At 47.1% G+C, this 22,062-nt stretch overlaps 2 protein-coding genes across 2 annotated transcripts in view; one reads left to right on the forward strand and one right to left on the reverse strand.

Moving 5' to 3' along the window:
* The window catches only part of prrc1 (proline-rich coiled-coil 1), a 39,526-nt gene extending 39,148 nt beyond the window's left edge, over nucleotides 1–378 (reverse strand). Inside the window, 1 exon segment of the mRNA XM_034191987.1 lies at nucleotides 270–378. The gene's annotated coding sequence lies outside the window, so the exon portion shown is untranslated.
* Nucleotides 379–9,215: 8,837 nt separating this feature from the next.
* LOC117529255 (outer dense fiber protein 2-like) lies at nucleotides 9,216–18,159 on the forward strand. The gene is made up of 4 exons (XM_034191988.1): nucleotides 9,216–9,397; nucleotides 15,760–15,942; nucleotides 16,116–16,205; nucleotides 18,043–18,159. Exons 1-3 carry the CDS (start codon nucleotides 9,308–9,310, stop codon nucleotides 16,200–16,202), a joined length of 360 nt encoding a protein of 119 aa, XP_034047879.1. The 5' UTR covers nucleotides 9,216–9,307; the 3' UTR covers nucleotides 16,203–16,205; nucleotides 18,043–18,159.
* The last annotated feature ends 3,903 nt before the right edge of the window (nucleotides 18,160–22,062 follow it).

Raw genomic sequence — 22,062 nt, forward strand, 5'->3', positions numbered from 1 at the left:
CAATCAATAACTTCAATATTTTTCGAGAGAAAAACGCTGCCCATTATTAATAAATTATTAATAATAATAATATTATTATTATTAACGGGTGTATTTATTTCACACACAAGCGTGTGCAAACGTGGAACACCTCCACCAAACTAATAAAGAAAGCTACATTCTTTAATGCCCTGATACGCATCCTTACAACCACACAAAAACAAACATATACGTGACTTTTTATTTAAGTTGTTTTTTTTTTAATATTAGAGTAAATTTTGTTGTCTCACCTGCTGCTAGCTGAACGAGCTCGTCGAAGAATCACAAACGCATGTTGATGACGTCACGTGCTGCCACGTCTGCTTGACAAAACTCCTCCTACTTTGTACGGTTTTTTCCAGGGTTTTTCTTTTCAAAGACCTTTATTGACAAAAACTAACACAGAACGACACAGCACACAACTGTGATAAATTAACTGTTTACACAGAAGTAAATCAATAAATAAATCAGTAAATCTCTTCGGCCTCTCCCTTATTTTCACTAGGGGTCGCCACAGCAGATCTGAGGTGGATCTGCATGTTGATTTGGCACAAGATGCTGTTTTTTGTTTTTTTTTGTCACAAACTCATAAATGAATTAACTTATGGTAGGGAATATTTTAGAAAATGTGTGTTTCAAGATGGACGGGTCTAATGAAAAACCAAAAACTGGTTCCTTGTTACAGATAGTACTGACTCATACTGCACCTTGAATGGTGGCATCTATATAATGGGGCATTATGATGTCATTGCCTGAGCTTTATGAGGTAATTGACTTTGTTGTTCAATGAATGCAGACTCATACTGCATCTTTAATGGTGGCATCTTATACGAGGTCTATTAGAAAAGTATCCGACCTTCTTATTTTTTTCAAAAACCATATGGATTTGAATTACGTGTGATTGCGTCAGACAAGCTTCATTGTCAGGAAATGGCGGAATGATTTGGGCTTTTTTTCCATCAGAATTTTTTCAGAAACTGTTAGAGACTGGCACCTGGAAACCATTCGAAAAATTTATCTGGCTTTCGGTGAAAATTTTACGGGCTTCACAGAGAATAAGGACTGTTACTACAGCTTTAAGGACGCTCGGCGCACCACGCTCCGTGCCGCCATCGAGAGCCACAAACCACCGGATCATTTCTAAACGGATGGCTCTGTGGAGCCGGACCGTCGTGTGCACTTTCTCTGGTTATCACAAGAGCTGGACATCAACCATTTTCCGGCAGATTTCACTTTTAACAAGAGATTTTGTCATGGAAAGCAGAGCGGAGGCTTCGCGCGTCACGACCGATTTGCTGATGGAGCGAGACAAAGGAACACCTCCGTTTTGGTCTCACAGGACGGCTTTGAGATGGCGTTCAGACAGCTGTCGGTGGTTTTTCTACTGAGTGATTATCCGAGAAATTGTGGATGTGCCTGGACATGCCAGAACATGTCCCATGAGGCTTCATCATGGCGTTGCTTTGCGCCATGCGGCATTGCGTGACGCACGGAATTCCTCTGCACGTCTGTCTCAATGTGCCGAAAAAGTGCTGATGTCCATGTCTTTTCACAATTTCTGTGCTAGTTAGACGACGTCCCGGATAAAACACAGCGTCCAGTTTGGAAATGACATGCCAGAACATGTCCCGTGAGGCTTCATCACGGCGTTGCTGTGTGCCATGTGGCACCGCCGCGACACGTGAAGCCTCCGCTCCTCTTTCCATAACAAAAACTCCTGTAACAGTGGAATGTGCTGTTCAAGTGCACACGACGGTCCCGGCTCCACAGAGCCATCTGTTTAGAAATGATCCGGTGGTTTGTGGCTCTCGATGGGGGCACGGAGCACGGTGCGCCGAGCGTCCTTAAAGCCGTCCTTAAAGCCGTCCTTAAAGCCGTCCTTAAAGCTGTAGTAACAGTCCTTATTCTCTGTGAAGCCCGTAAAATTTTCACCGAAAGCCAGATAAATTTTTCGAATGGTTTCCAGGTGCCAGTCTCTAACAGTTTCTGAAAAAATTCTGATGGAAAAAAAAGCCCAGATCATTCAGCCATTTCCTTACAATGAAAATCCGCCGAGGGGGTGGACCACTCCTCACACAAAGCCTGCTCACAGGCGAATGACGCAACCGACAGGCGTGGAAAAACTCACGCATGCGCACGAGGGTTCAAGCTTGTCTGACGCAATCACACGTGATTCAAATCCATATGGTTTTTGAAAAAAATAATAAGGTCGGATACTTTTCTAATAGACCTCATATAATGGGGGCTTTATGATGTCAAGCCTGAGCTTTGTGGAAAAAATCACTTTACTGATGGGTAATCAAACAACATGCAGCAGTTCTTAATCTGTGGCTGTGCTTCTGTGAATTAAAAACAAACCCTGTCAGAAAGAAGTCACTGATTAGATAAACTCAGAACGAGGGCATCATCAAAGATTCAAAGAAGACCGACTGCTAAGGTAGGTCGTCCATGCTGGGACAGTGTGGAAGACAGGACAGGAATTTTAGCACGTCAGGTGAAAAATGACTCAGTCTCTTTCTGGTCTCAAACAGATGATCAAACTAAATTTCATGTTGATCACTGTGAACTGTGGACGGTTTTATTTATTTAATTTATAAAATTTTTTTTTAGATGGGCTTCACTCAGCAGTCAGAGCAGCAGGAAACTTTGTTGAAGAAACTCGCGGACACAGAAGCAGAAAATGCTGTGAGTTTAACACAAATCTACACTCAACAAAAATATAAACGCAACACTTTTGGTTTTGCTCCCATTTTGTATGAGATTAACTCAACGATCTAAACCTTTTTCCACATACACAATATCACCATTTCCCTCAAATACTGTGCACAAACCAGTCTAAATCTGTGATAGTGAGCACTTCTCCTTTGCTGAGATAATCCATCCCACCTCACAGGTGTGCCATATCAAGATGCTGATTAGACACCATGATTAGTGCACAGGTGTGCCTTAGACTGCCCACAATAAAAGGCCACTCTGAAAGGTGCAGTTTTGTTTTATTGGGGGGGGGGGGGATACCAGTCAGTATCTGGTGTGACCACCATTTGCCTCATGCAGTGCAACACATCTCCTTCGCATCATCCGTGAAGAGAACACCTCTCCAACGTGCCAAACGGCAGCGAATGTGAGCATTTGCCCACTCAAATCGGTTACGACGACAAACTGGAGTCAGGTCGAGACCCCGATGAGGACGACGAGCATGCAGATGAGCTTCCCTGAGACAGTTTCTGTCAGTTTGTGCAGAAATTCTTTGGTTATGCAAACCGATTGTTCCAGCAGCTGTCCGAGTGGCTGATCTCAGACGATCTTGGAGGTGAACATGCTGAATGTGGAGGTCCTGGGCTGGTGTGGTTACACGTGGTCTGCGGTTGTGAGGCTGGTTGGATGTACTGCCAAATTCTCTGAAACGCCTTTGGAGACGGCTTATGGTAGAGAAATGAACATTCAATACACGAGCAACAGTTCTGGTTGACATTCCTGCTGTCAGCATGCCAATTGCACGCTCCTTCAAATCTTGCGACATCTGTGGCATTGTGCTGTGTGATAAAACTGCACCTTTCAGAGTGGCCTTTTATTGTGGGCAGTCTAAGGCACACCTGTGCACTAATCATGGTGTCTAATCAGCATCTTGGTATGGCACACCTGTGAGGTGGGATGGATATCTCAGCAAAGGAGAAGTGCTCACTATCACAGATTTAGACTGGTTTGTGAACAATATTTAAGAGAAATGGTGATATTGTGTATGTGGAAAAAGGTTTAGATCGTTGAGTTAATCTCATACAAAATGGGAGCAAAACCAAAAGTGTTGCGTTTATATTTTTGTTGTGTATAAAAACAACATGATTACATTTCAACCAAATATTTTCAGGTTTCTTTTTTTTTTTAAATGAGATCAAACTGATTTTTTCCCCCCAGAATCTTATCCAACAACTTGAGGAGAAAGAAAAAGAAATTAACTGCCTCTCTAAATGTTTGACAACTAAAAAGGTAACAAGTGAATCAAGAATTACTGTTATTTTTAAATCCTGCTTTGAACATTTGGATTTTTAAATTGTGGAGGAACCAACAAAATGCATTTTTGTTCTTCTCATATATTTAGGTGGAAAACATTGTTAAAGATTTTATATATATATATATTTTTTTATCACTGTTAAACATTTGTACCTTTGTCTTTGTTCTGTTATTGTGCTGTTATGCACCTGTCTTAAAAGTAACCCTGGGAATGTACTTGTTATTCAACTTTGTTTTAGCATGCTGGGGTCAGTCTGAACTGGGAGTAAAGAACTGGAGGTTGTTTTGACCGTTGTGAATTTATGGCCTTGTATATGTGATGCTTAGTATAAAGAACAGGACACTCCAGGCAGATGCAGAACAGATGATAAGTGCAACAGACGAACGGGATGTGCTGACCTCCATTGATAAGATTAAAGAAACTGTTTTTCCACGCAGATGCACTTATTGACGTATGTGTTTATGTTACGGGAAGAAACTTGTCTTGCGTTGTCCCCCCCACCCTTAGGACAAGTTTTATGATGTGGTTAGGGCTTCTCCAATAAAAGAGCAGGAGCGCAGGCCAGACTTTAGTGTAGCTTTGGTGTACAGCCTGACTGCACTCCTCGCGAGATAAATTTGACTTTCTGTCTCACTGGTGGTTCTTGACTCTGTTTGTCTTGTTAAAGGTTTTAAGAATGTTTGGAGGAGAAAATACCCAACATTGACTGGGGGCTACGTCCGGGATCTCAACAATACCGGAGGTGTCCGGCGGGGGTCGCCAAGTCCAGACGTAAATCCTTGGCCAAGGTCCGATCGATTGATCGTGTCTGCAATTGTCGACCGCCGGTGGCATCGTCTGGTTGACGAGATTTTCCCGAAGAAGACAGACAGGAAGTCGAGTCAGTGAGTAGAATTTCTTTGTAACAGTACTGAGTGAGTGGTGATCAGATCACATAAACAGTTAAATTCTGCAAGCGATGATACAGAATCGTCTGTTAATGAAACACAGTTAAACTCTGTAAGGAGGTCGGACTCCTCTACGATGGCGAGGAACGCACGTAGTTAAATTCCGAAGGAGGGTGCGGACTCCTCTGTTTATATACGCGTACCGGTAGGGAATAAAAGTGTGATCACATAAACAGTTAAACTCCGTAAACGATGGTGTGGAATCGTCTGTTAATGTAAAGCAGTTAAACTCCGCGAGGAGGGCGGACTCCTCTACGGTTGCGAGGGACGCACGTAGTGAAATTCCGGAAGGAGGGTACGGACTCCTCTGTTTTAAATACGAAGTAATACCGGTTTTGAGAATAAAAGTGTGAGAGTGTAATACTTTGGACAACGTAAGTGGCAACCGTGTGTGTGGAAGCAGAGGCAAGTGATTCCGCTTCCTACGGGGAGGTGAAAGGAATCAACCACACGACGGCAAATTAATTGTCACGTCCAAAGAAAGTGAAAACTTCAGATTTAGAACACCCTAGGTGTGCCCCCGTCTGAAGTCCAAATTATAACAAGGGATAATAAAAATGGGGGGTAAGACGTCTAAAAATAAGAGGAATTTATCAACTGACGACTGGAAATTTATGGAAGCAAAAAATCCAAAAGCAACTAAGAAATTGGAGACCTGGATAAATAAACATGACTTTGACGGACGACTGAACCTGACTAGTATTCAGAAGTTGAAGGAAAGGTTAGAAAAGGAACATAAAGGTGATGAGAAAAAGAAGCAGAAAATAGGGGCAGATTTAGTGGCATTTTGGGAGGAGGAAGCAGAGAACAGACAGAAGGGAGCAGAGAAGCGACGATTAGAGAAAGCAAGGAAAAAGAAAGGCGTAGGTAAGGCAGAAGAAGATGTGATAATTCAGCACAGAGAACCAGAACAACCTCAACAACCACCGTCGGCTGGATCGTCGGTAACAACACAGTTATATCCTCCTCTACCAAAGGATGGTGACGTACCGCCACCACAGTATGATTTGGCAGTAAAACCTAAGGTAAAAAGTGAAAAACAAGAAAAGCCACAAACACGCAGTCAAGCAAAAGTGCCTACAGCTCCTCCCATGGAGGAACACAGTGACCAGGACGGTGCCTATCCTATGATAGAAGTACCAAATCCTCGTGCAGGCACAGCAGGAGTAATAGAGGATTTGTTAACAGCAGGAGTAATAGTGCCATGCCCAGATTCACCATGTAACACACCCATATTTCCTGTAAAAAAGGCTCCGCCCTCAGTGGGGTGGAGAATGATTCAAGATCTGCAGGCAGTAAATGCTGCTGTGATTAAAAGAGCACCATGTGTTCCAGATCCACACACCTTGTTAAATTCGCTGAGACCAAATTCTATAGTTTCTCAGTAATTGACATAAGTAATGCATTTTTCTCTGTGCCAGTACACCCAGATAGTCAATTTTGGTTTGCTTTTACCTTTAAAGGACAACGATATACATTTACCAGATTACCGCAGGGTTACGCAGAGAGTCCAACTATTTATTCTCAAGTCATGTCAGCATGTTTAGCCAATTTCGTTCCACAGGCAGATAGCCAACTATTAGTGTATGTTGATGACATTTTGATTGCCTCTGACACACGAGAAAACTGCATAACTGACACAGTAGCATTATTATGTTTCTTATTTAATAATGGCCACAAAGTGAGTAAAAACAAAGTTCAGTTGTGTAGGGATAAAGTAAAATATTTAGGACATGAATTATCAGCCACAGGGCGTACTATCCTGTCTGACAGGAAGGAAGCAATTTTATATGCTCCGAAACCACAAACTAAAAGACAGATGATGTCATTTCTTGGACTGACTAATTACTGCAGGGCATGGATTCCTTGCTATGCAGAATTGACTAGTCCACTTTCTGATTTGATGTACAAAGATGATATTTCAATGTCAACCGTGTTGGAATGGAACAAAGAAGCTGAGGAAGCTTTTGTAAAAGTAAAACAAATGTTAGTGTCATCTACAGTTTTGGCACTACCAGATTATAGTAAACCATTTACTCAAACAGTGGATTGTAAAAATAATTTCATGACAAGTGTCTTAGTACAGTCACATGGTACAAAATTACGACCAGTGGCTTACTATTCTTCCAAATTGGATACAGTAGCAAGTGCATTGCCTCACTGCGTGCGAGCTGTAATTTCAGCCTCTATGGCTGTTCAAAGTGGCAGTAATGTTGTTCTATTCCATCAGCTGACATTGAAAGTTCCACATGCAGTTTCTGCACTCCTGTTGCAGACAAACATGAGCTTTTTGTCCCCAGCAAGACATCTTTCGTGCATGTCCTTGCTATTATCACAACCACACCTTACGGTAGAGCGCTGTACAACATTGAATCCATCCACATTGATACCTTTACCTGAGAATGGTGAGCCGCACAATTGTCTTGATGTAGCAACAGTCTGTATGAAAGCACGCCCAGACCTCCAGGACACACCCATCCCAAACAGTACAATTGTGTATGTGGATGGTTCTTCCACTAAAAATGCTTATGGACAAACACAATCTGGATATGCTGTTGTCACAAATTCAGAAGTATTGGATTCTGCTTCATTGCCATCGTCATTTTCAGCACAAGCAGCTGAATTAGTTGCTTTAACTGCAGCTTGCTATCTGTTTAAAGGTACGGCTGTAACAATTTATACAGACAGCCAGTACGCTTTCAGCACAGTGCATGTGTTTGCAAAACTGTGGGAAGAGCGTGGAATGGTGACATCATCTGGAAAGCCGGTAACTCATGCCACTCTCCTAACTGCACTACTGAAAGCTGTGAAATTGCCTAAACAAATTGCTATATGCAAATGCGCGGCTCACACCAAAGGCTCTGATATAGTTTCACAAGGAAATGATTTTGCTGACAGAGCTGCGAAGGCGGCAGCAGCAGCAGCTTCTTCTATTTTTGTTGTACAGGAAACCACTCCAGATTTGCACTTAGGTCACATACTGCTTGCTGAGATGCAACAGCAGGCACCTGAGAAAGAAAGGCAGATGTGGTTACACAAAGGAGCTACATTCGCAAATGATTTGTACTTATGACCACAAAAGAAACCCATATTGCCAAAAAATATGTTTAAATGGGCAGCTATTATGAGCCATGGCGTGACGCATGTCTCATCAGGGGGTATGATATCGCAATTGCAATCTATTTTTTGTCTTTATGGGTTCGATGCATATGCAAAACAGCATTGTAGAGCATGCATGACATGTGCAAAACACAACTCACAAGGCAATTTGAGACCCCAAAGAGGCAAATTTCCAACACCACAATATCCCTTTCAAGTGATTCATATGGATTATATACAGCTGAGTAAACATGAAGGAAAAGAATTTTGTTTAGTCATAATTGATGCGTTCTCAAAATGGGTAGAATTGTTCCCCACAAAACATGCAGATGCACTTACAGTGGCAAAAGCATTGTGCAAAGACATCATTCCACGATTTGGAATACCAGAAACAGTCTATTCAGATAATGGAGCGCATTTTGTTAATACAGTAGTGCAATACGTAGGAGAAGCGCTACAGATTAATCTCAAAAATCATTGTGCTTATCATCCACAAAGTGCCGGATTAGTGGAAAGGATGAATGGAACAGTAAAAAACAGACTTAGAAAGACAATGGAGGAAACAGGCAGACCATGGACACATTGTGTAGATTTAGTAAAAATGTACATAAACATAACTAGTACCATGGGGTTGACACGGTATGAAACATTGTTTGGCAGAAAATACCGATTGCCATATTATGGGCAAATTTGGGATGTACCCGAGGACGCCAAATTGGCAGATTACATGAGGAAGATGTTAGAAAGACAACGAGGGAGAGTTTCAAGCACTGATGATCCCATTTCTCCACAGGATGACCCTAAAGTGGTACCTGGAGACTGGGTGTTGATAGGAAGCATCAAGAGAAAACACTGGCATTCACCTAAGTGGGAAGGGCCCCATCAAGTACTACTCACAACACCCACAGCTTGAAAATTGGGGAAAGAAGTACATGGATTCATTTAACTCACTGTTTTTCCACGCAGATGCACTTATTGACGTATGTGTTTATGTTACGGGAAGAAACTTGTCTTGCGTTGTCCCCCCCACCCTTAGGACAAGTTTTATGATGTGGTTAGGGCTTCTCCAATAAAAGAGCAGGAGCGCAGGCCAGACTTTAGTGTAGCTTTGGTGTACAGCCTGACTGCACTCCTCGTGAGATAAATTTGACTTTCTGTCTCACTGGTGGTTCTTGACTCTGTTTGTCTTGTTAAAGGTTTTAAGAATGTTTGGAGGAGAAAATACCCAACAAACATGAAATCCAGTAAAAGTCTGGAGGCACATTTACAAGGACAGCTTCGTCAGAAAGAGGCCGAGAACAGCCGTCTCAGCGTGCAGATGAAGGTTTGTCACTGGATCCGTCGTCCTATGGATGATGCTTTTAGTGCTTCTCTTCTATGTTTGCTTTGTGCTGTTTGACTGAGAGCCTGACTGACCCTCGACCTGACAACAGTCATCAGATTATAAACTCAGATCAGGACACAAAACACTCAGGTCCAAAGGTGTTTGGACTGTTGTGTGGGCCGCTGAAGAGGAGGTACTGCTGGCCCACCACCACCAGAGGGCGCCCTGCCTGGAGTGCGGGCTCCAGGCACCAGAGGGCGCTGCCGCCGACGAAGGCTGTCAGGGTGACAGCTGTCACCCATTACTGGACACAGCTGACTGCACTCAGGACGGAGGTATATCAGCAGGACAGCGTCTCCACCTCAGTGCCGAGATATCGCCTTGAGCCTAAGGTAATCTTCTCTGCAGCTTATTTAAGTATAATCCTATAATACTTGTTAAACCTTTCAGGACAGCTGACTACCGAAAGCCGAGTGATCGGATAAGTACTCACCTTCCTGCTTATTGTGACAAGAGGTGGAGGCGGCTTGCCCCTCTCATCTACTGGGTGCGGTCGCATCCCAACCTGTGTGTTTGTGTTCTTTCCCGCCAGCAGTACCGGATCCGACGAGCGAAGGCAGTGGCCGCCTGGGAATTCGGGACTTGGCGGTTCCAGTACTTCTGGGTTTCGGTGGCAGAGGAAATCTGGGTGGTTCCGGTTCGACTAGGACGGACGTCTCCTACCTTCGGGCCTGCCCACAAGACACCAGCAGATTTCGGCTTACACCTCCAAATTGTGAATTATTGTATCAGTTGTGCTAATTTCACAACAGTAAAACTTGTTATTCACCTTTCTCCATTGTCCGTTCATTGCGCCCCCTGTTGTGGGTCCGTGTACCTACACTTTCACAACAGGATATCTCGGCCAGCGTCATGGATCCCGAGGGGCGTCAACCGGCTGTTGAACGGCCAATGGAAGAACAGGGCGCAGCGGCGGCTTCGGGAGGGGTAGTCGGTGAGTTGCAGCGGATCCTCACCGCTTTCACCACTCGGATCGATTTCATGACCGAGCAGCACGTTCTCCTAAACCGCAGGGTGGAGGCTCTCGCCGCACAAGTGGAAGCGCGCCCTCCGGGCGCCGCTGCGGCTCTCCCTCCCGAGGACCCTGCGTGTGAGAATGACGTTCCACTGGTCGTTCAACGGTCCCTTCCTCCGTCCCCTGAAGCATACATAAGCCCTCCAGAACCGTACGACGGCTGTGTGGAGACGTGCGCGGACTTCCTTATGCAATGTTCGCTCGTCTTCGCTCAGCGTCCCGTGATGTACGCAGCTGATGCTAGCAGGGTAGCTTATGTGATAAATCTGCTTCGCGGGGAGGCACGCGCTTGGGCTACAGCGCTCTGGGAACAGAGCTCACGGCTCCTTCAGTCATACGACGGGTTTGTACGGGAGCTCAGAACGGTGTTCGATCATCCCAACAGAGGAGAGTCCGCTTCAACCGCATTACTGTCCATACGACAGGGACGTCGGAGCGCAGCTGCCTATGCAGTCGCCTTCCGCATCGCGGCAGCGAGATCCGGCTGGAATAGCACTGCCCTCCGCGCTGCCTTTGTAAATGGATTGTCTCTGGTCCTAAAAGAGCACCTGGTGGCTAAAGACGAACCGCGGGATTTAGATGGGCTCATTGATCTGGTCATACGGCTTGACAACCGGTTAGAAGAACGTCGCCGGGAGCGAGGCGAAGGGCGTGGCCAGGCACGGGTCGTCCCTCTCCCTTCCGGGTCCGGTCGAGTTCCGCCGTCCCCACGCTCCTCTGTTCCGGCGCTCCGTGCGCTTACGGCTCCCCCTGCTGACGAAGCTATGGACACGAGCAGGGCAACATTTAGGGCACCTGGAGCACAAAGGAGGCGGGCCCACGGAGCTTGTTATGTTTGTGGCTCGAGTGAGCATATGGCAAACGACTGCCCCGAGCGGTTAAACTCCAACGCCCGCCCCTAGAGACTGGGCCAGGGGTGGGCCAAAACATGCACGTGGGACACACCCACATTGCTACACGACTCCCAGTCACGATCCTGTATGAGGATTCAACCCTGAAGGCCCCAGCACTGGTGGACACGGGCTCTGAGGGGAATCTGCTTGACAGCAGATGGGCCAGGGAGATAGGGCTCCCTCTGGTGGCTCTTACCTCGCCTGTGCAGGTTCGGGCACTAGACGGCTCCCTACTCCCACCAATCACACATAAGACACCTCCAGTAACTCTGGTGGTGTCAGGTAACCACCGGGAGGTGATCGAGTTCTTCGTGACTCAGGCCACCTCCCGTGTGGTTTTAGGGTTTCCATGGATGCTGAAGCACAATCCCCGGATTGATTGGCCGTCCGGGGTAGTGGTACAGTGGAGCGAAACCTGCCATCGGGAGTGTCTCGGTTCCTCGGTTCCTCCTGGCTCCCAAGCTAAGGAGGAGGTCCGAGTCCCGCCCAATCTGAAGGCGGTGCCAGCGGAGTACCATGACCTCGCTGACGTGTTCAGCAAGGATCTGGCCCTCACGCTACCACCCCACCGCCCGTATGATTGTGCCATTGATTTGGTTCCAGGCAGTGAGTTTCCGTCCAGTAGGCTGTACAACCTCTCACGGCCGGAACGCGAATCCATGGAGACCTACATCCGGGACTCATTAGCTGCCGGGTTGATCCGGAATTCCACCTCACCGATGGGCGCAGGTTTCTTTTTTGTGGGTAAAAAGGATGGCGGGCTTCGTCCATGCATTGATTACAGGGGGTTGAACGAGATCACGGTTCGCAATCGATACCCGTTGCCCTTGTTAGATTCGGTGTTCACCCCCCTGCATGGAGCCAAGATGTTCACCAAGCTGGATCTTAGGAATGCGTATCATTTGGTTCGGATTCGGAAGGGAGACGAATGGAAGACGGCATTCAACACCCCCTTAGGTCATTTTGAGTACCTGGTCATGCCGTTCGGTCTCACTAATGCTCCCGCGACCTTCCAAGCGTTGGTAAACGATGTCTTGCGGGACTTCCTGCACCGGTTTGTCTTCGTATATCTAGACGATATACTCATCTTTTCCCCGGATCCTGAGACTCATGTCCGGCATGTCCGTCAGGTCCTGCAGCGGTTGTTGGAGAACCGTCTGTTTGTGAAGGGCGAGAAGTGTGAGTTCCACCGCACTTCTTTGTCCTTCCTGGGGTTTATCATCTCCTCTAACTCCGTCGCCCCGGATCCGGCCAAGGTTGCGGCGGTGAGAGATTGGCCCCAACCCACTAGCCGTAGGAAGCTGCAACAGTTCCTCGGCTTCGCTAATTTCTACAGGAGGTTCATTAAGGGCTACAGTCAGGTAGTTAGCCCCCTGACAGCCCTGACCTCTCCAAAAGTTCCCTTCACCTGGTCGGACCGGTGCGAGGCCGCGTTCAAGGAGTTGAAACGGCGCTTCTCGTCTGCACCAGTTCTGGTGCAGCCCGATCCTAGCCGCCAGTTAGTGGTTGAAGTGGATGCCTCGGACTCAGGGATAGGAGCGGCGCTCTCCCAGAGCGGGAAGACCGATAAGGTCCTTCACCCGTGTGCCTATTTTTCTCGCAGGTTGACCCCCGCTGAACGGAATTATGACGTCGGCAATCGGGAACTCCTTGCTGTGAAAGAGGCCCTCGAAGAGTGGAGACATCTGTTGGAGGGAACAGCCGTGCCATTCACGGTTTTCACTGACCATCGGAACCTGGAGTACATCAGGACCGCTAAGCGTCTGAACCCCAGGCAAGCCCGCTGGTCATTGTTCTTTGGCCGTTTTGACTTCCGGATTACCTACCGCCCCGGGACCAAGAACCAGCGATCGGATGCATTGTCCCGGGTGCACGAAGAGGAGGTCAGAACGGAACCGTCGGATCCCCCGGATCCCATCATCCCGGAGTCCGCTATCGTGGCCGCCCTCACCTGGGACGTGGAGAAGACCGTCCGGGAGGCCCTGACCCGTGTCCCGGACCCCGGAAACGGACCAAAGAACAAACTATACGTCCCACCAGAGGCCAGGGCCGCAGTCCTAGACTTCTGTCACGGTTCTAAGCTCTCCTGTCACCCAGGGGTGCGAAGGACCGTGGCAGTCGTCCGGCAACGCTTCTGGTGGGCATCCCTGGAGACCGACGTCCGGGACTACGTCCAGGCTTGTACCACCTGCGCCAGGGGCAAGGCCAATCACCAGAAGACCTCAGGGCAGCTACAGCCACTGCCCGTGCCTCATCGCCCCTGGTCCCACATCGGCCTGGACTTCGTCACGGGTCTCCCGCCGTCCCAGGGAAACACCGTCGTCTTCACGATAGTGGACCGTTTCTCCAAGGCGGCCCACTTCGTGGCCCTCCCGAAGCTCCCTACGGCCCAGGAGACAGCGGACCTCCTGGTCCACCACGTCGTCCGTCTGCATGGCATACCATCAGACATCGTCTCCGATCGCGGTCCCCAGTTCACCTCACATGTCTGGAGGAGCTTCTGCCGGGAACTGGGGGCCTCGGTCAGCCTTTCGTCCGGGTACCACCCCCAGACCAACGGGCAAGCAGAGCGGGCCAACCAAGAATTGGAGCAGACACTACGCTGTGTGACAGCCGCGCACCCGACGGCCTGGAGTACCCACCTGGCCTGGATCGAGTACGCCCACAACAGCCAAGTGTCATCAGCCACCGGCCTCTCCCCGTTTGAGGTGTGCTTGGGGTATCAGCCCCCCTTGTTTCCGGTGGTCGAGGGAGAGGTCGGTGTGCCCTCGGTCCAGGCCCACCTACGGAAGTGCCGTCGGGTGTGGCGTGCTGCCCGCTCTGCTTTGTTGAAGGCCCGGACGAGGGCGAAGAAACATGCAGACCGGCGGCGGGCCCCGGCCCCCACGTACCGTCCTGGGCAGGAAGTGTGGTTGTCCACCAAGGACATTCCCCTTCAAGTGGACTCCCCCAAGCTCCAAGAACGATACATCGGTCCCTTCAAGGTCGTCAAAGTCATCAATCCCGCCGCAGTGAGGCTTCAGCTTCCGGCCTCACTGCGGATTCACCCAGTGTTTCACGTCTCCCGGATAAAACCCCATCACACCTCACCCCTCTGCACCCCGGGTCCGGCACCACCTCCTGCCCGGATCATCGACGGGGAACCGGCTTGGACCGTGCGCCGGCTCCTCGATGTCCGTCGAATGGGCCGGGGTTTTCAGTACCTGGTGGACTGGGAGGGGTACGGCCCCGAGGAGCGCTCCTGGGTGAAGAAGGGCTTCATCCTGGACCCGGCCCTCCTGGCCGACTTCTACCGACGCCATCCGGACAAGCCCGGTCGTGCGCCAGGAGGCGCCCGTTGAGGGGGGGGTCCTGTTGTGTGGGCCGCTGAAGAGGAGGTACTGCTGGCCCACCACCACCAGAGGGCGCCCTGCCTGGAGTGCGGGCTCCAGGCACCAGAGGGCGCTGCCGCCGACGAAGGCTGTCAGGGTGACAGCTGTCACCCATTACTGGACACAGCTGACTGCACTCAGGACGGAGGTATATCAGCAGGACAGCGTCTCCACCTCAGTGCCGAGATATCGCCTTGAGCCTAAGGTAATCTTCTCTGCAGCTTATTTAAGTATAATCCTATAATACTTGTTAAACCTTTCAGGACAGCTGACTACCGAAAGCCGAGTGATCGGATAAGTACTCACCTTCCTGCTTATTGTGACAAGAGGTGGAGGCGGCTTGCCCCTCTCATCTACTGGGTGCGGTCGCATCCCAACCTGTGTGTTTGTGTTCTTTCCCGCCAGCAGTACCGGATCCGACGAGCGAAGGCAGTGGCCGCCTGGGAATTCGGGACTTGGCGGTTCCAGTACTTCTGGGTTTCGGTGGCAGAGGAAATCTGGGTGGTTCCGGTTCGACTAGGACGGACGTCTCCTACCTTCGGGCCTGCCCACAAGACACCAGCAGATTTCGGCTTACACCTCCAAATTGTGAATTATTGTATCAGTTGTGCTAATTTCACAACAGTAAAACTTGTTATTCACCTTTCTCCATTGTCCGTTCATTGCGCCCCCTGTTGTGGGTCCGTGTACCTACACTTTCACAACATGGACACTGACACTATTTTTGTAGTTTTGCCTCTGAACACCACCACAATGGAGGTAAAATGAGGCCATCAAGATATTTTGGGAGTTTAGACTTTCAGCTTTCATTCAAGGGGTTAATTAAAATATCACATGAAGCATTTCAGAATTACAACCTTTTTTATGCACACACACACACACACACACACACACACACACATTTCCAGACACAGAGGTCAAAGATCCTGGTTTCCTCTCCAGATGTACGTATCTTCTGCCAATTTTTTAGTTTTCTGTTCTGACAGACTCTAAACTCACATTTGTTCTTCTTCATGGGTTTAGAACCTGAAGGAAGCAGCCACACAGCAGAAGGAAGAAGTGAACCGTCTGAGGGAGCAGGTGACGAGGCTGAAGGATCAGGATTTAAACCAGCAACCTCTGAAGCTAGCTGCACGAGTCCGAAAAGGAGGAGATGAGTTCTGTGTGGAAACTTCAGTCCAGCTGAGGCTCCAGCTGCTGCACACGGTAGGGTTTGTGTTCCAGACCCATGTTACTCAAACACATATTGCTTTAATAACCAGATGGAACATGGAACATGTCACTCAAACTGCTTATTGTCACACATGCTTTTATTTTGGAGGGGCGTCTGTGACACTGTAAAAGGCTTATTTATTTATTTTTTTAATTTCTTTTAAAAGGAGAAGAAACTTGCAGCTGCTCAGTCAGCAGCTGAAACCTGGAAACATCTCCACAAGGAAAAAGTGGAAGAGAATCATCAGCTTTAATAGGTATTAAAGGCACTGCGCTGCGGTGGTTTGAATCATATTTGTCTAATAGATTACAATTTGTTCATGTAAATGGGGAATCTTCTTCACAGACTAAAGTTAATTATGGAGTTCCACAAGGTTCTGTGCTAGGACCAATTTTATTCACTTTATACATGCTTCCCTTAGGCAGTATTATTAGACGGTATTGCTTAAATTTTCATTGTTATGCAGATGATACCCAGCTTTATCTATCCATGAAGCCAGAGGACACACACCAATTAGCTAAACTGCAGGATTGTCTTACAGACATAAAGACATGGATGACCTCTAATTTCCTGCTTTTAAACTCAGATAAAACTGAAGTTATTGTACTTGGCCCCACAAATCTTAGAAACATGGTGTCTAACCAGATCCTTACTCTGGATGGCATTACCCTGACCTCTAGTAATACTGTGAGAAATCTTGGAGTCATTTTTGATCAGGATATGTCATTCAAAGCGCATATTAAACAAATATGTAGGACTGCTTTTTTGCATTTACGCAATATCTCTAAAATCAGAAAGGTCTTGTCTCAGAGTGATGCTGAAAAACTAATTCATGCATTTATTTCCTCTAGGCTGGACTATTGTAATTCATTATTATCAGGTTGTCCTAAAAGTTCCCTAAAAAGCCTTCAGTTAATTCAAAATGCTGCAGCTAGAGTACTGACGGGGACTAGAAGGAGAGAGCATATCTCACCCATATTGGCCTCTCTTCATTGGCTTCCTGTTAATTCTAGAATAGAATTTAAAATTCTTCTTCTTACTTATAAGGTTTTGAATAATCAGGTCCCATCTTATCTTAGGGACCTCGTAGTACCATATCACCCCAATAGAGCGCTTCGCTCTCAGACTGCAGGCTTACTTGTAGTTCCTAGGGTTTGTAAGAGTAGAATGGGAGGCAGAGCCTTCAGCTTTCAGGCTCCTCTCCTGTGGAACCAGCTCCCAATTCAGATCAGGGAGACAGACACCCTCTCTACTTTTAAGATTAGGCTTAAAACTTTCCTTTTTGCTAAAGCTTATAGTTAGGGCTGGATCAGGTGACCCTGAACCATCCCTTAGTTATGCTGCTATAGACTTAGACTGCTGGGGGGTTCCCATGATGCACTGTTTCTTTCTCTTTTTGCTCTGTATGCACCACTCTGCATTTAATCATTAGTGATCGATCTCTGCTCCCCTCCACAGCATGTCTTTTTCCTGGTTCTCCCCCTCAGCCCCAACCAGTCCCAGCAGAAGACTGCCCCTCCCTGAGCCTGGTTCTGCTGGAGGTTTCTTCCTGTTAAAAGGGAGTTTTTCCTTCCCACTGTAGCCAAGTGCTTGCTCACAGGGGGTCGTTTTGACCGTTGGTGTTTTACATAATTATTGTATGGCCTTGCCTTACAATATAAAGCGCCTTGGGGCAACTGTTTGTTGTGATTTGGCGCTATATAAAAAAACTGATTGATTGATTGATTGAAAAGAAGATTTCTGTCTTAGAAAGGTAAGAACAGATGCATTATGGGTCATCGTGTGTTTTAGTGGTCCAGAGCGTGAATTCTTTATTCTCTGAGATCAGTGTGACAAGAAAAGACATAATGAGTCAGTGAGTCATTCAGTGACTCCAGGAGTGACTGAATGAAGTTCTCAATGTAAATCGAACATCTGGAGTTTTTGCTGCTCACTGCTCAGAGGAAACCATGAAAAGCAGCAGAGCAGCCAGTGGTCCTGTTAGTTTTGGATCATTAAAACATCTGGAAACCTTGACATGTGATGGACGGAAATTTGAAGGTGAATTTTTGTGTGAAATGAAGAAATGAGTGTTGTGTCTTCATGTGGTGCAGGCGATTATTTCAAATCACGAAGCAGCTGCTCGACGTCCAGGAGAAAGTCCAGCCTCAACCTCTGTCTCCATCACAGCTCCAACAATTCACAGACTGCATCCAGCAGTGTGAAAGGCTGCAGGAAGTCTATAAGACCCAGGTTTGTGAAATACACACACACACACACACACAGCACTTTTGGACTGTGACGTGAACATGAGTTCAGTGTGAACCCAGTTCTTCTGCTTGGTGTCTCTGCACAGCTGGTGAAAATTCGAGCTGAGGCAGATGAGTTCTGCACTCGGCTGGCTCAGGCTGAACAGGAGGCACAGGCCGTGCAGGGGAAGATGAAGGAGGAGATGGAGAAGGTGCGCGAGGAGCTGCAGGAGGAGGTGCAAGCTCTGAACATCACGCCGGCTGATCTCCACATGCAGGTTAGAAAAGTTTTTTATTTATTTTTTTTTTGTGCCGAGAAAATGTGAACTGCCTCAAAATCTTTCCTCTTTTGTGAGGTCGGTTTTCTTTTAATGTCAGGTTATAAAGCATTCTCTTTATGATGTCACAAATGAGGATAAACATCTGAGGTCCTGGAGGTCTGCTGGACTGGTTTTCATTTCAGGATCTCCTGAATGAGACGTCACATCCCAGACGTCTGGAGCGGCTGTTCATTGTCCATGTGTTCTGGTGTTTTAGGTGGAGACTCAAAGGGACCAGATGGAGCTTCTGGAGCAGAAGAAGAAAGTGCTGCTGGAGGAGAACAGAGCTTCAGCAGCAGCTGGAGACTGTGGAAAGGTCAGTGTTGGGAAAGTGTAGTGACACGGACCCACAACAGGGGGCGCAAATGAACGGACAATAGAGGGAGTTAAATTTGAACACTTTACTGTTGTGAATGTCACAACTACACACAGCAGATTATAGAATAAATACAAGTCAATGGATAAAGGTGTCGTGTGGGCAGGCTCGACGATAGGAGACGTCCGTCTGGAGATGAACCGGAACCACACGATTTACACCGCCACCGAACCCGAAGGATACTGGAGCCGCCAGGTCCCGAAGTCCCCAGGTGGCCACCGTCTCAGCGTGTCGGATCTGGTACTGCTGGCGAAGAGCAAAGACAGTCAAGTGTGGGTGTGTGTGCACCCCGTAACAACAACGGTGGGAATTCCACCTCCACCTCTAACACACACTCGTGCAGCGTCTGAGTACCTTATCTGGTGGGAAGTAGAACGAAACAGTCGCGGCCCACGCCGGTCCTCTGGGTAGACAGCTGCAACAAAGTAGCTCTTGAAATCAATTAGTACAATACGCAGGCAGAGAACGTTACCTCCAAAGAATTACGATATCTCGGCGACGTGGTGGAGGTGTCATCCTGCTTTTATCCGGGGTGAAGTGCAGATGATCGGTTACAGCTGTCACCTCGGCTGTTCCTGTAAGGCGGCAGCGCCCCCTCGTGCCTGAAGCTCGCACTTCAGGCAGGGCGCCCTCTGGTGGTGGGCCAGCAGTACCTCCTCTTCTGGCGGCCCACACAACAGTCAAAAGTGACCGTCTCTTCTTTCTCACACCTTCAGCTTTTGTTTGTCAGCAGCACACAGCACATTTTATTTCCTGACCACCAAGTCTTCTTATTGTCCAAGACCCTGATCTGAGATCAGTGCTTCAGTTTGAGATTCACATATAAGTCCCAGGAATAAGTGGGGACGTCCGATCACATGATCACAGTCCTTTAACATTTAGTATCAGTGGAAGACCTCCAGCATGTTGTTATTTACAGGGTCTCATGTTGGTACATAAAAGATGATGTGATTAACTTTTGACCAATACAGGTTTTGGGAATCATGTTCAAACATTGATTGACTAATTTTAAAAGCACCTTTTATGAATTCTGCCGTCAGGTCTATCAAGTAGCTGGAAAAGCCTTGTTGCTGATCACAATGTCCTGGTGGCCACTAGAGGTCACTGCTGCTTGTCCGGACACTGTACAAAATAAAAACATTGATTTTTATGATAAAAAAAAAACTATAAATGTATAAAGATTGTACTCATTGATGTCAGTAAAAGGTGTTTTCATGTTCATATATGTTTTATTATATAGTCTTAAAAGTCTTAAGAGTTGTGAAATATTTAAAACAAAGTAACATTTTCTCTGAATAACTGATGAATTATAGTTAAGAATTTCTCTTGAGATTTTTGTTGCTGAGTATATTCACACATGAAATCAAGAAATTAACAGCACATCAACACACAGGAAGAATATTTTAACATCTCACTTTAAATAACCGTCTTAAATTACAGTCTGCGACCGACAAATCATCCATTATTGATTAAAATCATGATTTAACTCAATACAAGCTGAATATCAGGACTTTTAACAACAACAATGAACCAGATGAGCAGAAAGTCATCAGAAAATGACGTATTTTTGTTTCCGTCTCCTCCTGCAGAAAGCTGAAGGAGTCTGTGAGTCAGAACGATGATCTGAAAGCCCTCAGCAACCAGCTGGAACTGAAAACCAGCAGCTACACCCTGCAGGTCCAAAAGCTCCAGGAGTCTCTGGATGATGCTCACAAACAGGTGCGATGTGACAACACCTGCAGTCTGTTCAGCTCTGATCATGTGACGTGCACCGTGCACGTTCATACCTCAGAGGGTGTTGGTGCTCAGCTGCTGCAGCTCTTTCATTGACTTTGACACTCTGTCTTTTCCTGCAGATGCTGAAGGCCAGAAGTGATGCTGAGGAACAAGATCGCTCAGCTGCAGCCACCATCTGTCAACTGCGGCGTGAACTGACCAGTGCGATGGAGAAAATGATCAAGGTGCCAACAGGATTTTTACCAGCTGACTTGTTGCCTGTGTAGAACATGTGTGAGTAGTTGTGTAACGTGTGTTTGTCATGTTCAGATGGAGGAGGATGTAGCCCTACTGGAGACACTGAAGGATCGCTGCAGTTGAGTCAGACTCTCCAGAGCTACATCACTCACATTGTGAAGATCCGGTCAGGGACACACCAGGAGCTGGACGCTCTCCCAGCATGCACTGGGTCATCATCGTCCTTCACTACGGACAGTTTGAGCACGGACACGGAGGAATCATCATGAGATCATTTGGAAGAACGTGTGAGGAACATTCATTTGTAAAATGATTTCAGTATGTAGAAGTTTTAGTCGTTGAAACAAAAACCAAATAAACGACTAATAAATACCAACTTTCAGTGGTTCTGATTATTTTAAAGCTACAGTGAAGTCAGAGTGTATCTCATGTGACGTATAATTTAATCATTTATTCACTTTTAGAGCACTTTCCAGTCAAAAATATCAAGGTGCTGAACACGAGCATCAAAAAACAATCTTTAAAACTTAACACAGATAAAAACAAATTCAAAGCATCAAATGGAGACAAATTACACAACACTGGATTTGCATGTCATTTGAATAAATTATTGTAAAATGGGTGTGTAAATGTGCATTGAGTCTTTGGAGAACCATCCAAAACCCAACCTTCTTGGACCAACGGCCTCCACTTGTTATGTGTCGACGCGGGTTGAGGAGCGGACCTGCGTCCGACGGAACCCAGCGCTAAAATAACCAGAAAGCGGTTCCAATAACAAAAACAATTAATTTTTTCACCCTCTGGTGCATAATAAAGTGTAGAAACTAAAACAGCGTCATTCTGGTGGAGTGAAGGCTGGCACGCTCTCCAGCGCCCAAAAGGATCGAAGCCCGGCGCTTCTGGACTCACTGTTACCGCCAAACACCCCCCAGGTGGACACGACAAACCGACTCTCTGCGAAGGATAGAAGAGGTGAGGTAAGTCAGCAGTTACAACCAATATCCTTCAAAAGGCACACACTATCAGCAACACATTCAGGTCTGTATTTAAGCTTTATGTAAATGAGCAGCTTCTCACAACAGGTGGAGGATCAGTTGTCCGCACGCCACGGCAGTGAGAAGCGAGCTGCACAATTCTCATCACAATTCAAATCTACTGGAGTAACAAAATACCAAGTTACTATCAACAATTAATCAAACAATTATTCACCTCTGA

Source organism: Thalassophryne amazonica, chromosome 17 (assembly GCF_902500255.1).
Source record: "Thalassophryne amazonica chromosome 17, fThaAma1.1, whole genome shotgun sequence".
Classification (NCBI taxonomy): Eukaryota; Metazoa; Chordata; class Actinopteri; order Batrachoidiformes; family Batrachoididae; genus Thalassophryne; species Thalassophryne amazonica.

Excerpts from the sequence above, each read along its gene's own strand:
- LOC117529255 (XM_034191988.1), top strand. The coding sequence starts at position 9,308 with ATGAAATCCAGTAAAAGTCTGGAGGCACATTTACAAGGACAGCTTCGT. Across the intron at positions 9,398-15,759 it reads GTCTCAGCGTGCAGATGAAG|AACCTGAAGGAAGCAGCCAC; the intron begins GTTTGTCACTGG and ends TCATGGGTTTAG. Across the intron at positions 15,943-16,115 it reads GGCTCCAGCTGCTGCACACG|GAGAAGAAACTTGCAGCTGC; the intron begins GTAGGGTTTGTG and ends TTCTTTTAAAAG.